At 29.7% G+C, this 17380-nt stretch overlaps 1 protein-coding gene across 1 annotated transcript; it reads left to right on the plus strand.

Moving 5' to 3' along the window:
- The first annotated feature begins 319 nt into the window (after positions 1-319).
- LOC123272286 lies at positions 320-16928 on the plus strand. The gene is made up of 4 exons (XM_044738984.1): positions 320-419; positions 15047-15289; positions 15371-15537; positions 16665-16928. The coding sequence occupies exons 1-4, from the start codon at positions 320-322 to the stop codon at positions 16926-16928; spliced, it is 774 nt and encodes a 257-aa protein (XP_044594919.1).
- Positions 16929-17380: the final 452 nt, after the last annotated feature.

Consider the following 17380-nt stretch of genomic DNA (forward strand, 5'->3'; position numbering starts at 1 on the left):
CATAATTTAACGGGCAAGTCAAAGACCGATAGAGACGTGATACTTAAGACGTAAGCGATAAAAGGACCGTAAAAAATTAACAAAGGTATTTTAAGTAATAATTTATCGAGCTTGGAACCCCAAGCTCCAATAGAACAATTCAGAATGTGAGTAAAGACTCAAGCAAGACTCAAGATTACTGACTGGAATAGCGAGACGACAGGCTAAGACAATAACTCCCTGGAGTTGGTGGATAAAATCTCGACTTTCAAGTATAATCGGCGGGTACACGAGTCTGAAAAATTTAAAGAGAGCAATGAGCAGTGACCTTTTTGCTATTATGACAATTTTGGCGACGAAGACGACGATAATATCGGAGTTTAAGGGGATGACTAAGATGCTGGGTTTCCTCCTCTTGAAGAAGGAGGACTCTTATCTTGGTGAGTGAAGCATTATATCTAGTCGAGGGAAAATATAACAATTGGATTCGGTAAAAGCCCTGTTGGATAGAGAATCGACCAGGACAAGCAATTGTCTTAGCCTTGGTTGCTTTCTGAGAGCATTATTTACCTATTGACGTTTTCTGGCTTTTTGCTGTCTTCTTTTTGGTCCTTCTTACGATATTTTTATTGTTATGTACATTTTATGAGAGGTTTTTTGATGTGAAAAATTGCGTGAGAGCATAATTCGCCTATTTTTATATTTAAAAAAAATATATTTAAGAAATAAAAAATAATAATAAAAAAGTGCATACATATTTAATAAAAATATGTAAAATTTTAAGCATGAGCTAAAACGTGACGTTGCAAATCAAATGATAATTTTTCTTGATTCCATAAAAAATAAACAGCACACACGATCTCGTACTTTATATTCTTGTTTTCCATATCCATATTATCCTAAAGCAACAACGTATATACTTTAAAATACAGTACATTAAATATACTCCCGCTTTTTGCTGCAAAAAAAAGCGTATTTTATAATAAATATACATGAATATATGCTTCGATATCATAATATAATATTATAATAGCTTTTCTATAAATTATAACAAGCATAAATATATCGAATGAAAGCATATAACGCATTACAAAAATATTCATAATTCAGGTTGGATAAATCTGGGTAATGTTTTTGCGTTGAGATTTAATGAAAACTTGTTGCGATAAAAACAAATAAAATGTGGATACATAAACAAAGTTTTACGGGGAAATTTACTGAGAAGACTAAACTGGTGTAAAGTTAGAACCGTTAATTAATTAGCACAATTTGAAGGATTTTGTACAACTTTAAACCGAGTAAATTAAACTCGCAATTAAGTAAACTACTATTAAATTTGTTGCTTCGTGATAAGCTCTGATACTCCTTATTATCTTTGTTGAACATTAAAAATCATTTTTTTTCATTTATTTTTAATATATGACCTTATATGGTTCATATATGATTTTGATAATTTATATAGGACCATAATTGCTTCATATATAACTTTGATGGATCATATGTGACCATATATGGTTGTAATGAGTCATATGTGACCTAATATGATTCATATATGATTTTGATGAGTCATATGTGGCCTAATATGATTCATATATGATTTTGATGGGTCATATGTGACCAAATGTGGTTTAAATATCATTTTTGTGGATCATATGTGACCTTATATGGTTTTGACGAGTCATATGTGACCTAATATGATTCATATATGACTTTGATGGGTCATATCTGACCATATAAGGTTTACATATGATTTTTATAGATCATATGTGACTATAGATAGTTCATATATGTTTTTGATGGGTCATATATGATCATATATGGTTCAAATATGATTTTGATTGGTCATATGTGACCATAAATGGTTCATTAATGATTGTGGCGGGTCATATGTGACCTTATATGGTTCACATATAATTTTGATAGATCATATGTGACCATATATGGTTTTGACGAGTTATATGTGGCCTAATATGATTTCGTATGGTTCATATATTATTTTGATGGGTCATATGTGACTTTATTTGGTTCAAATGTGTCTATAAATGTCACATAACTTCAGATCTTCGACCCACGACTCCGACTACTTAAAACCCGTCATCTAGGCTAAAAATAATGACTATTCTAGCAAAAGCAATCTTCATAAAATCATAAAGAACACATTCTTATAACTGACATGCTCTCGGCTGGAGTATTTCATCTTTTGCTCCTTGGAGTTCAAGGCTCTCAGGTCTCACCATATTATCATACCATTTGGTATGTTACATAGCGATCTTCCCATCCCTGAGGGCGTGCCGAGAAATCTCATCCACGTTTGTCCATTCCATTCCATTCAATTCCTCTTTTTTTTTTTTTTTTTCTTATTTTTATTCTATCTAGAACCAACAGCCAACAGGCAAAAGCTATCTTCTACTCTTTCTACCCTTTTCCTAAAATAATTCTTCACTACCCGGAAAATAATCCGCAAAAAGCCCATAAACTCTCGACCGTTACCCGTAAAATAAATTTCATTTATTTACCACCACCTGAAACGGTGAATTAATAATGAATAATGAGATTAATTATTAAACTGAAATTCAAGATGACTTGTGTGTTAGTGAGTAGTCTCTGTGTTAGTGAAGTTGAATAAATGTCTGGCTATAATTTAAGTAGCCGGAGTAATACGCGGTGATAAAGGTTTCGGGTGGTGAGTGATGATACCTCCAATCTCTATTACTCCTCCTAGGTTCACCTTCTATTCAGTAAAGAGAGACCAAAACTGACTAGGGATTCGAGTCTGAGGTTGGAGTTGGATAATATAATAGGAGTAGACGAAGATAACTGTTCGAAGAATAGAGGAAGGACCAAGATACTGTTATGTACTGTTGTAATATACCTGGAGGACACAACGCAGAGCACACCATTGAGAGACCCAATGTCCCTTATTCTCCACCCTTGAGTCGCTTTAATCCTCCATTTGGTTTCGATGCATGCGTCATGAATTATTCAGCTGCCGGGAACGATTGCCGCATATTCACTCGCTTGCGATTCTAAATGTTTTACTAGATCCGCACATATATACCCACGGACATATGTATATCCATCGAGACTATACACCAACATTAACAGTCAGTGCATCAATGTATATTACACAAATCGTTGTATCAACTAATGTTTTACTCTCATCAAATTACCAAAGGGATTATTCATTTCCTGCAAAGCTATAAGATCTCTTTGAAACTATCCCTTCGTATTCAATTTTATGAGCTTATAAATTTAAATTCAAATTTTTTATAAAAAAATTAGGAAAACGGTTGACCCTAAAGGCCATCCCTGCAACTTCCTGCTCATTTCATACTTAAGCGTACAAACCTAGATTTATTACGTTTTGAGCTCTTCGAGCTCAAAAATATAATTTTCGTATCATTTTGAGCTCTCCGAGCTCAAAAATCTGCTAGAAGTTGGATACTACATTATTTTTCGAATTTTTAAACCGCAATAACTTTTGAATGAATTAACCAATTTTTACTTGGTTGGTGGCAAAGAATTTCACAGTAATTCCCAAAAAACGATATTTTAGATTTTTTTCGTTAACGATAACTCACGAACGAATTAACCGATTTCGACCGGGCTGGTGGCAATCGACGTATTTTTTTTATGTTAAGAGCTGATTAGTTTTTGGAATTGATCGGTCAAGTCGTTTGAAAGTTATTTCAAAAAAACCACATTTAAAAAAATTTTTTTTTGCAGTTTTTTTGAGATTTCTCAAAATCTACTCGTTCAAATCGATCCAAATTATAGTCAAAATCTAAGTTTAGTCAAGCCCTTTGGAATGGTGCTAACCGCGATAAAATCGGTCAAGCCGTTCAAAAGTTATGAGAGGTTTACATACGGCCGTACACACACACACACACACACACACACACACACACACACACACACACACACACACACACACACACACACATACAGACGTACGGACATCATCGCGGAAACATTCGGGGAGGCTTCGTAGAACCTCAAAACGTCAACATCCGTTGAAAACTCGATTTTCGAAAAACGGGGTGATCATGGAGATCATGCCATATATGATCAATTTAGGCCATATAATGACCATATCATGCCATATATGACAATTCATGATCAGATCATGTCATATAATTAAATTGTCTGACCATATCATGCCATATAATAACCAGATCAAGTCATATAATGACTATTTACGGTCATATATAACCACTTCTGATCAGATCATGCCATATATGACCCGGTCAGGCCATAAATGAGGAGAATATGTTATATCATGATCATATAGAACCAGATCATACCGTATAATGATCATGTATGATCATATTAGGCTATATATGACCAGATCATGCCATATAATTACCAGATTATGCCATATATGACCAGATCATGCCATATAATGACAAAATCATATCATACATGATCAGATCATGCCATATATAACCATTTGTGATTAGATCATTCCATATAATAACCAGATAAAGTCATATAATGATTATGTATGGCTATATATGACCATTAATGATCAGATCATGCCATATATGACTATTTATTACCAGATCATGCCATATCTGACCTGGTCAGGTTATAATTGAGGAGATCATGCTATTTCATGATCATATAGAACCAGATCATATCGTATAATGATCATGTATGGTTATATCAGGTCATATATGACCAGATATGCCATATATAAGAATATTTTTACAAGTTACATTTATTTATCTTAAAATTGATATAAAATTGAATAAAATAGCGCAAACTTTTAGTAAATTAACGGTTAAGATTGTAATGTAATTTGTTTATTGAATAACACAATATAAATAAAAATAGTAAAGAAAATAGGAACGTTTATTCTGTTTATTTTAGTGAGTTTGGTGAGTACACACGTACTCTTATTTCTCGCAGGATCGTATTGTTCGTGGTCTGCTGAAAGTTTATCTCGACCTCATAATGTCGGGTAAAATGTCCTGCAAAAAAGGAACTAAATAAAGTAAAGGGAGAATGAGTGCCCTCGAGCGGAAGAAGTGAGACGCCGAGAACACTTTCTACTCTCTAAAGCACCGCACCGCGTCAACTTTTTGATCATCAATGTTCCAATAAAAGTGTGTATAGCTAAAGCTCTTTGAAATTTTTTTTTACTGCACACTACTGCACACTCGCGATATCTTATGTCTTTAATGGATTTTTTCCTCTATTTTTTTTTTTTTTTTATTGAGGTGAAAAAAGTTTTAATAAAAATTCTCGTATACTTTCTAGTAAATATTAGATAAAATAATAACAATCTTTATTGGTATTTATAGACTTTTATGTGAAAAAGTAATAATCATAATGATAATCTAAGATTAGAAAAAAAAATTTATCATTATTATGATCATTTTTTTCCTTTTTTTTTTTTTTAATAAAATTAAACTTATGAAATTTTGTCAATATTTTGCACCGAAAATTTTTTTGTAAAATTAAATTAATTATAAAAAAAAAAAAAAAATTACGTATAAAATATTTTCCGAACTTTTAAATTCATAAATTCCATCGTTTTCAAACTAATGGAAAAATACGAATCCCAAATATAGTTGTTCATGATCAAAGGTATTTACATCAATATCAATTGCAATTCATAAATTTTTCCGCTTCAAACATTTCAATTTAAGCCTCGGCGTACATGCTCCAGATTTATATTTATTTAATATTTATTGTAACATACCAGCGATTATTATGGACAACGGATGGAATTTAAAAGTAATAATAACAAAATCCCGTAAAAATGGCGAGCAACCGGACCATCTGCGTTTGGCTCCACGCAGTCAATTATCTTGAGCTTCTCTATCGCTATTTTGCGTAATTAATGCAAAATTTCGTGGGAAATATTTTTTTAAGCCTAGAAAGTAACAATGATTTTTATTTCTACGTGCAAGTTTTCAATAAAAATTCAAATTTAACATTCCCATTGACCGTTTTACTTTTTTTTCTTCCATTCAATTTATCTATTTATTTTCCAACAAATTCAATTAGTTAAAATTATAAGAAAGTCTATAGAATTTTCTATCATCGCAAAAATTAAAAAGAAAAGGCTTTATTAACAATATATGATGATATGTGATCATACATGTATCATATACAGCCACATTATGTCATATAAAGCCACATAAAGTTAAATAAACCAATTTTAAGTTATATAAAGCCATATAAAGTTATAAACATCCACATAATGCCACATATAGCCATATAAAGTGTTATAAGTCAATGTAAAGCCATATGATATTATATAAAGCCATATATAGCCATATAATGCCATATTTATAGCCATATAAAATTTTATGTCAATGTAAAGCCATATAAAGCAATATGATATCATATAAAGCCATATAATGCCATATATATAGCCATATAAAGTGTTATAAGTCAATGTAAAGCCATATGATATCATATAAAGCCATATATAGCCATATAATGCCATATATAGCCATATAAAGTGTTATAAGTCAATGTAAAGCCATATGATATCATATAAAGCCATATATAGCCATATACTGCCATATATATAGCCATATAAAGTGTTATAAGTCAATGTAAAGCCATATATCATATAAAGCCATATATAGCCATATATATAGCCATATAAAGTGTTATAAGTCAATGTAAAGCCATATGATATCATATAAAGCCATATATAACCATATAATGCCATATATATAGCCATATAAAGTTATATAAAGCTTCCTAATGTCATATATAGCCACATAATGCCATATAAAGTTTTATAAACCAATTTTACGTCATATAAAGCCACATAAAGTCATATAAAGCTATATTATAGCACTTTAACCAATTAAATTGTTTTTAACAATCAACCGCACCATTCTAGAGTAAAATTCGTATTTTTTCGTGATCCTTGACCTAAATAACGTAACAAAGCGACAGCAAAATCCAAAAAAACAAAAATATATATAAGAGCTTCCCTCATCAACGGAGAGAATATCGCATTTGTGCTTTGTCACAACAACACTTGGTATACGGATGACCTAGATATCCTGATGCAGACATAAATCCAGCTACCCTAATTCCATATTCTATATCTACATATAAAGAGGAGTAAAATCGCCAGCAACCGACGATTATACTCTTACATCATGCACACAAGTCTCCAACAGAGATAACTACGTGAGTTTGTCGACTTCCGTGAGTAGTTCAGTGGTAAAGTGCCGAGGATAGTGGGTGTCTACATTTTGGCATAACCGTTCTCATTCTTGGTGCCGGAGTAGACCCGCCAGAACTCATCCGATATTCCCAAGTGCCAACTTGATTGTAATATCAACTCTCAGCATCTCTCACGTCACATAACCCCCCATATTACCTCCTTTCCTCGCTTCTTCCCTCTGTTGACGATACAGTCGACGAGTTCTAGAGAAATGAACACTTGTACTCACTTCTGACACCCCCCGTTCACTGAATAATAAACTCTAACTCAACCTACCTCACTGGTAATAGTGTTACGGGATCTGTTAATCCTTACTCGATCCGGCTCACGAGACTTTTCTCATTTCCGGCAGAAGTTAACAACCGAAAGCTCGAAGCTTTTGCTTCTATATGTTATCAATAATAATCATCTGTATTATATTGTGTTTTCATTTCTCAACGCTTAAATCGAGGAATTTATAGGATAGAATGTGACAATAGACTGAAATCTTAAGACCCTTTGTGTGCTATTAAGACAAAGGTTTAACTTTGATTTTGATTTAAAAAGTTTGGAATTGTTTTCAATTTTTAACTTCCCGCTAAGAAAATTTAAAATTTTCAAAAATCGGGAAGTTATTGGTTTCACCCCGTTTTTCGAAAATCGAGTTTTCAACGGATGTTGACGTTTTGAGGTCCTACGAAGCCTCCCCGAATGTTTCCGTGATGATGTCCGTACGTCTGTATGTATGTGTGTGTGTGTGTGTGTGTGTGTACGGCCGTATGTAAACCTCTCATAACTTTTGAACGGCTTGACCGATTTTATCGCGGTTAGCACCATTCCAAAGGGCTTGACTAAACTTAGATTTTGACTATAATTTGGATCGATTCGAACCAGTAGATTTTGAGAAATCTGAAAAAAACTTTAAAAAAAAATTTTTTTAAATGTGGTTTTTTTGGAATCACTTTTAAACGGCTTGACCGATCAATTTCAAAAACTAATCAGCTCTTAACATAAAAACACGTCGATTGCCGCTAGCCCGGTCGAAATCGGTTAATTCGTTCGTGAGTTTTCGTTAACGAAAAAATCGTTTTTTTGGAATTACTTTAAAGTTCCTTGTTCGATCAATGTAAACTTAAAAGTTCTTTATAAGACTTTAAAAACTGCGTTAAATGCCACCAACCACGTAAAAATCGGTTCATTCATTCAAAAGTTATTGCGGTTTAAAAATCGAAAAATAGTGTTTTATTCAACTTCTAGCAGATTTTTGAGCTCGAAGAGCTCAAAATGATACGAAAATTATTTTTTTGAGCTCGAAGAGCTTAAAAACGTTATAAATGTAGGTTTGTGCGCTTCAGTACGAAATGAGCGAGAAGTTGGGATGGCCTTTAGGGTCAACCGTTTTCCTAATTTTTTTTTTATAAATTTCAATAGAAAGATTTTTTTTTGAAAATTATGTGCTTAAAAACGAGCTTAGTTTGGAATTTTTTGATTTTAGAGAAAAGTTTTTTGAATTAAAATTATGGAAATTAAATTTTCAACAATTTTGATGCCATTGAAAATTTTTTTTAAATTAATTTTGAAAAATACACTAATAGAAGGATTTGTTTATAATTAAAAATATTTAATTTAATATTGTAATATTAAATAATAAAAAATAAATTATTTAATATTAATATTAATATTAGTAATGGAATATTTTATTTAATATTATAATATTAAATAATATAAAATAAATTATTTAATATTAATATTAATAATAAAATATTAATAAATCTTTGTTAAGAACTAAAATCTGGTTTCTAATAAATTTGTTAAATAATAATAATTATTTTTAACTATAAACAAATCCTTCTATAGTGTATAGTTGATTTTTGTAAAAGTTACAGTATGACGTTTTTGGAAATGTTAGATTATTTTGATAAATAGTAGAAGTTATTAAAATTTTGATTTTAGAGAAAAATTTTTTAGACAAAAGTTGTAGAGGGATTAATTTTAAACAATTTTGGTATTAATGAAAATTTTGGTAAGAATATTTTGGAAGATACAGTTATTTTTTGTAAAAGTCAAAATATTGTTTTCGGAATATTACATGATCATAAAAATTGATGTAATTTTGATAATTTTGATTTTAGAGAAAAATTGTCGGATAAAAGTTGAAAAAAATAAAATTCTGGACAATTTTTGTTGAAAACATTTTTTGCACGAACAATATTTTAGAAGTTATATTAATTTTTTCTAGAATAAGTTATGAAACATTTTTGAAAATAAAATTTTTGTAGTATGTAATTTAATTTTTCAAAAAAGTGGTTGCAGTTATGAAAATTTTAATGCCAGAGAAAAATTTTTGAACAAAAATTTTCTTATTGTTTACAAACAGTATTTTGGAAGATATAGTAATTTTTCCTAGAATAAGTATCCCATTTTTTAAAATATAATTTAATTTTAAAAAATGGCTGCAGTTATGAAAATTTAAGTTCTAGAGAAAATTTTTGAATAAAAATTGTCCAAAATAAAATTTTGGACAATTTTTTTTAACTAAAAATTTTTTTTATTGTTTACAAACAATATTTCGGAAGCTATAGTAATTTTTCCTAGAATAAGTATATCATTTTTGAAAATATAATTCAATTTTAAAAAATGGTTGCAGTTATGAAAATTTTAATTTAAGAGAAAAATTAAAACAAAAATTGTAGGAAATTAAATTTTTAACAAATTAGGTCGCTTTAAAAATTTTTTTACAACCAATATTTTATGAAATATATCATCTTTTGTTCAAATAACAATCTAAATATAATTTCAATTAAAAAAATTGTAGATAATTATGTTTTTACATTTAAAATCAACATTTATAATTGCACTATTAATTCCTATGTCTTAATTAAATGATCATGATCTCCAAAAAAGTCTTCGACATTCTCTTGATTAAATTAATCATCAGTTTACATAACTAGTAAAATTCTGCAAAGCGTTTCATTTTTTCTCCCCCAAAAAATGTTAAAAACTAATACTAATAAAACCCCCGATATTTCAAAGGATATCAATTTTTCCCGGCATCAAGAGAGGAGCCCATTAATCACATTATTTATGATCTATTATATACTTGTCACATGTAATACATATAAATTTATTATCCGAAAGGTTATAAGTATAAGCAAATAAAGTAGACACGAGTAATATATTTTATTATATAAATAGCCCAATGTGGCGGGGAGATAGAGTAGCTTACAGCTACACAAGTTTATGGAAACGAGATCTTAATTTATCATCTGTCATTTCCTAGGGAAGAAACCGACCTAGACACAGATACCCGCTCGCTGAGTACAAGTACAACCAAAGTTGCTTATATTACTACTCACTAGACACGATTATCCTCCATCTACTAAGGGATTATCCGGCATCGTTATGACTTGGACACCCCTCGATCCTCGATCCTCGATCCATCAATAACCTGCTCCTATTCCCATTCTTCCCGTTCCTCCTATTCCTCCCCAGCCTTCCAAAATTACCATCCAATCATTGACTCCATAAATCACTCTAATTAAATAGTCAGCAAAACCCCTCAGACTTTAACTTTTTATATACTTATACGAAAGATTAATTATCTTTACCAAATTGAGAAAAAACGAAGCAAAATATAATGAAAAATCAGATTTTTATATGAAATTTTACAAAAAATGATTCAAATTTTGGTTAATTATAAAATCTTACTTCTAAAATTGCGGCTATTTTATTGGCCTTAAGAAGAAATTAAATAATTAAATAAATTTTTCTTTATTAAATAATGACTTTTGTTAAATTGCACTGTACTTTCTTAAATATTGACATTTTTTAAAATATAAGCTCATCCCGATGTTACAATCATCAAGAGCTTTCATTTGAGTACCCACATGCATTTTCATATATTTTTCATATATACATATATATTATATATAATATATATAATAATATATAAAAAATATATGAAAAATTGATGTGGATACTCAAATAAAAGGTCTTGATGAGTGCAACGTCGGGATGAGCTTATATCTTTAAAAATGTCAATGATTAAGAAATTATATTGTATTTTGTCAGCTTATGATATTTTTAAAGATATAAGCTCATCCTGATGTTACAGTCATTAAGAGCTTTTATTTGAGTACCCACATGCATTTTTTTAGTGTTTCATATATTTATATATATTATATATATGTATATATGAAAATATATATAAAAAGGCATGTGGGTACTCAAATGAAAGGTATTGATGAGGGTAATATCAGGATGAGCTTATATTTTTAAAAACGTCAATATTTAAGAAATTACAGTGCAATTTAACAAAAGTCCTTATTTAATAAAACAAAATTTTATTTATTTATAATTCACTAGTCACGGCAGTCACATAGTGACTGCAAGGTTACTAGCTATTATTATTATTATTTTGATAGAAGATTTATCGAAGATAATCGGATAACAATGTGGGAATTATAAAACGATTATCGAGATGACAAAGCCGTCGGAATAAAATATCACAATCATTTTTGATGAAAGATAAAGGTGTCTCACCCTATGGATGAGTCAGCTCAGGTCTGATTAGTCCGTCTGTATAGAACACATTTTGATCTGGCAGCTGGTTAAGAACATGAGTGACTAGACGGGAGATCACGATACACCCAATTACCCCCTCGTATCTACCCAGTTTGCTGATCGGGGTAAAGTTTACCCAGAATATTCTTCTTCTTCTTCTTCCTTTCCTTCTCTTCCTTCTTCTTTTATTACTAGACGGCTTACCAAAGAAAAGGAGTGTGGATACAAGCACAGCTCAACTTAAGTATATTTATGTACAAAAAATGTGGGATATGCAGTCAAGAAAGTTTTGTCGAAAAGTAAACTTTTAGTATATGAGTTTTATACCAAATGCGGGCTTTAAAGTATTTCGGATTACTTTACAGTATAATATTTTTCTGTAATGCAAACTTTTAAATATTTTAACTTTATTAAATTTTTTACGGGCATTTCGATTGTTTTTTATGGTAATTTCATTATAGTAAGTAGTGGAATGTGAGCAGTAGAATTTTAGGTAGTTGGATGCTTATGTTTCTAGAGCTTTCATTTGATTGGGTCATTTTATGGGTGTCTAAATGAATATGACTTTTAAAATAATTTATATTATTATTATTATTATTATTATTATTATTAAAGCTGGGATTTTTGAATTAATTTCAAAATAACAATTAACAATAATCAATTGTGTCAAAATTTATATAAAAATGTTTCTCATAATGAAGAAATGATATTATATCTTGTGAACTATTGACATTTCTGAAGATATGAGCTCATCCCGATGTTGCACTTATTAAGACCTTTCATTTGAGTACCCACATCAATTTTTCATATATTTCATATATTTATAAATATTATATATATGTATATATGAAAAATATATTAAAAATGCATGTGGGTACTCAAATGAAAGCTCTCGATGATTGTAACATCATGATGAGCTCATATCTTTAAAAATATTATAAGTTGACAAAATACATTATAGTTTCTTAATTATTGACATTTTTGAAGATATAAGCTCATTTCGATGTTCTACTCATCAAGAGCTTTCATTTGAGTACCCACATCCATTTTTATATATTTTTCATATATACATATATATAATATATATAAATATATGAAGAATTGATGTGGGTACTCAAATGAAAGGTCTCAATGAGTGTAACATCAGGATGAGCTTATATCTTTAAAAATGTCAATAGTTTACAAGACACAAGGTCATTTCTTAATTATTGACATTTTTAAAGATATAAGGTCATCCCGATGTTACACTCATCAAGAGCTTTTATTTGAGTACCCACATGCATTTTCATATATTTTTCATATATACATATATATAATATATATAAATATATAAAAAATTGATGTGGGTACTCAAATAAAAGCTCTCGATCAGTGCAACATCAGGATGAGCTTATATCTTTAAAAATGTCAATACTTCACAAGATACAAGGTCATTTCTTAATTATGTATCTAGAGATACAGAATTTTCGAATGCAGCCTAAGTACTTATTACATAAATATCCTGAACACAAGATTTTTCTTATTCTCTTAATAATATAGATAATAGTAATAATTTATATTTACCCTTCACTCCAATTGTGTTTGCACAAAACTTTAACGAACACAAATGTGTATTGTAGATTATTAGCCCTCGGATAATCTATCCTAAATCCTGCTCAAGCTCCAAATGATGACAATTATACTAATTAACAACAATAATTATTATTATTATCCATTTGTTTGCGTTACTATTAACGTTTATTTGAATTTGGCCGAAGGTAATTCCCGAAAATTTGAATTTATTTCAGCACAAATGTGACAATATGTTGAAACACCATTATGCCCATTTCCATTTTCACCCGCGGCAGCTTAATTAGCTAGCCATAAAAGCTCACCAATATGGATTACCAGACTGGAGAAATGAGTTCGGAAATGCGTAATGCAATCATAATTAAAAAGTACCATGATTTACAGGTCATATGTAATATGTTAATGGAAAATTCGGTCAAGCTTACGCACATTAATTTTACACACTAAATTTGATAAAAAATTTTCTAATTTTCTAATTATATTGTTATTTTTTTTTTATATATATCAACTTGTTCTCGTACCAATTGCTACGAGAATTTTGTATTCTATTACATGCAATAAAAAATTATATGTCTAAATATATATATATTGTGATTTTTATTTTTTTTTTATAGATTATTTATGGCCGACAATCTTAATTAATTTTATTAATTAATTTACCTGTCGGGTTTGTTAATTCCACATTAATTTAACAATCGGGACTTCCACTTAATATAAAAAACCCAAGTCTTATTTTTTTATTATCTAATGAAATTTCTAAAAGAATAATTAAATATTGACGTGGATAATTATGTGGGAAATACAAAATTCAAGTATAAATACATGAGAAATTTTTTACTTCAATTTATTAACAAATAATCGAAGAAAGTTTTAATATATTACAGCAGTAATGAAGACTGCCAATAATTTTTTCCTACTGTGTATTCTCGTAGGAATTTTTTTCTCAGTCGGGTTATCGTCTCCAACCAACCAAATTGAGCAATATAACTTGGTATCAACAAATGGTGGATAAAATTTTATCTTCTATATTTAAGATCTGTACTTGAAGATATTAATTCAAAAAAAAAAATTTTTTTTTGTGTTATAATAGTAATAATTAAAAAAGTTTGGAAAATCCAAAAGTGCACGACTCATAATGCTCATTTAATTATGAAATATAAAAAAACTTAAATCGTTCAAAATTAATTGCCGAAAAAACAGCTGTAGTAGGAAGGTACTGCACAAGCGCCCCTGGTGGAATAAAATGTACATAATATCTATAGATATAGATATATCACCATCCATGTTAATTTTACATGGATATATATAGATATACAGTCTTGTAGTTTTCGTTTTTTATTAATTGTAATTAAACGACACTGAATTAATTAACCATTCGCATTCAGTGACCTACAATCGTCGATTAGAATTTAAAAAAAAAAAAATTTAACTCAATTGATTTTTTCACAAGTTACAGTGTTTCCGGGGTTTCATACATGACGAACAGGAAAATTTTTTGACCTATTTTGATGTTTTTTTCTATTTCTATTGCAGTAAATCAATTTTTAGAAAGTATGGAATTAATTTCCATTAAATTATCTCGACAATAGTATGCAAAATATCTTGATTCCATGAACTAACAAGGCTATAATACTAAAAATAGTTGCTAAAATGAGGCGAAAAAAATTTTTCGATCGTAAAGCACTCTCTGATGCTTCGCATCATGAGTCGTGCAATTATAACTTTATAAAATAAAAAAATAATAAAATTTTACAGACACTGACGACTTATGCTTCTGGACCACGGATTGCACTGATCAGTATGCTAATTGCATCAACCATCAATGTCAATGCAAGGAAAATTACGTTCGACAGGGAAAGAAATGCTACGGCCGGGTTTACGCTGAGTGTACAGAAGATTCTCAGTGTCTTGGAACCCGTTTAATTTGTCAAAATGGAACGTGCTCTGCTCCCGATGAAGAGAAAGTAGGGGAAAATTTGTGCTTTGATAAATCTGGAGGTCAGTATAGTATAGTACCAAACTTGAAATTTTTACTTTTAAAACTCATCATATTTAATATTGACTATTTTTGCTTTTTAGCTAGAGTCTGTTACGGGCCAAAGATACCAAAAGGATCACCTCATGTAATCTGCCGTATCCACGGTGAAGGTTTCACAGTAACAGGAGTACTTATAAAAATCGTTAATGGTCCTACAACATGCAGATATATGTGGTCAAATCAAGTTCAAATGCACGGAAAATACGAAGTACGTAAATAAAATTAATAATAGCCGTAAACATTTTTTCTTATGTAATAATATATGATCAAATACGTCATATGATTTTTTTTGTATGGTAATTGACGTAAACGTCTCTAGAAAAAATTATAAATTATTTTTTTTGTCATATATAGCCTGATATCGTCAAATATGACCAGATCAGACCATATATGATTAGAGATATAACGATACAAAATCAGGAATCAGGTCATATATGACTAAATCAGATCAGATATGACCCGAGCAGGCCATATATGATCAGATATGACCAGATCAGGTCATATATAATTGAATATAATCACATAAAATCATTATAACAGGTCATATATGACCTGATCAGGTCAGAAATGGTCAGATCAGGTCAGAAATGGCCATAAAAGGCCACATAGATCAGATCAGAACATTTATAATCAGATCAGGTCATATATAATTGAATATAATCACATAGAATCATTATAACAGGTCATATATGACCTGACCAGGTCAGAAATGGTCAGATCAGGTCAAAAATGGTCAGATCAGGTCAGAAATGGCCACATAGATCAGATCCGAACATATAGAACCAGTTCTAATCAGGTCACATATGATTGAATATAACTATCTAGGATCATTATATCAGGTCATATATGACCTGACCAGGTCAGAAATGGTCAGATCAGGTCATAAATGGCCAGAAAAGGCCACATATGATCAGATCAGATTATATAAAACCAGATCAGGTCATGTATGAGTGAACATAACCATAAAGAATAATTATATCCGGTCATATATAACCATATCAGGTCATAAATGACCAGATCAGGCTACATATGATCAGATTAGATCATATAAATCAGATCAGGTCATATATCATTGAATATAACCATATAGTATCATTATATCACACCACATTTGATCAGATCAGATCAGATGTAAACTAAATCAGGTCATATATGATTTATATGACCATATATGATAATAATATCACTTCAGATATGACCGGATCAGTTTACCTTGAACTATTACCAAAATTGACCATATATGATCATTGATCATATAGAAAAATTTCGGTATGGTTAATTAATAAAAATGATGTATTTTTTAATAATCAGACTACGTAAAATGGAATTTTTTAGCTCCTTCAATCGAATGAGAACATAAAATGGAAAAACAGCAACTTTACGCTGGATAAAGCCGTATATGGTGGATTTGATGAATTTAACAGACCTACCCTTCTCTGTAAAACTAAAAATCCAAGCACTTATTCAACTAAGAATAAGAACCAAGACATATATTCAATTGGAAGATTGTCTGTACCGTACTTTGATGAGTGTCAATATCTTTACAATGGGATTGTACATCGGTCTAAAATATTCGACACCTTAATTTATGAGGCATAAAATTGTCGTAAATCTGTATTTGAAAAATAATAAAAATACTTACAAATTAATCTTCAATACTTATCTTCAATATTAATCTTCAATATTATATTTATTGCCTTTTTACAATCCCAGAAATTCCCGTATGATCGATCCAGTCGTTATCTTTAATTACTTTATTGACAATAAATTTTGATTTATATAATAATTTTATTATTTCTTATTACAATATTATCTTATGAAAATTTGGAATTTTTTTCGTTAAAAAAAAAAAAAAAATATAAACGATTATAATATTTTTATCATTGCTTCTCGGCGTTTGTAGATAAAATCAATATTTTTATCTTAAATTAATAATTTCAGGAGTTTTAGAAATTTTTAACCAACACAATATTTAATTTAAAAATTTTCTTTTAAAACAATAATAATAATTAAAATATAAAACTTTTTCATCACGTTAAACCATTTTATCT

Source organism: Cotesia glomerata, linkage group LG9 (assembly GCF_020080835.1).
Source record: "Cotesia glomerata isolate CgM1 linkage group LG9, MPM_Cglom_v2.3, whole genome shotgun sequence".
Lineage (NCBI taxonomy): Eukaryota > Metazoa > Arthropoda > Insecta > Hymenoptera > Braconidae > Cotesia > Cotesia glomerata.

Bases quoted from the DNA above. Each gene is read 5' to 3' on its own strand.
- LOC123272286 (XM_044738984.1), top strand. From the start codon at position 320: ATGACAATTTTGGCGACGAAGACGACGATAATATCGGAGTTTAAGGGG. The intron at 420-15,046 runs GTGAGTGAAGCA...AAAATTTTACAG, and splicing joins GAAGGAGGACTCTTATCTTG to ACACTGACGACTTATGCTTC. The intron at 15,538-16,664 runs GTACGTAAATAA...GGAATTTTTTAG, and splicing joins AAATGCACGGAAAATACGAA to CTCCTTCAATCGAATGAGAA.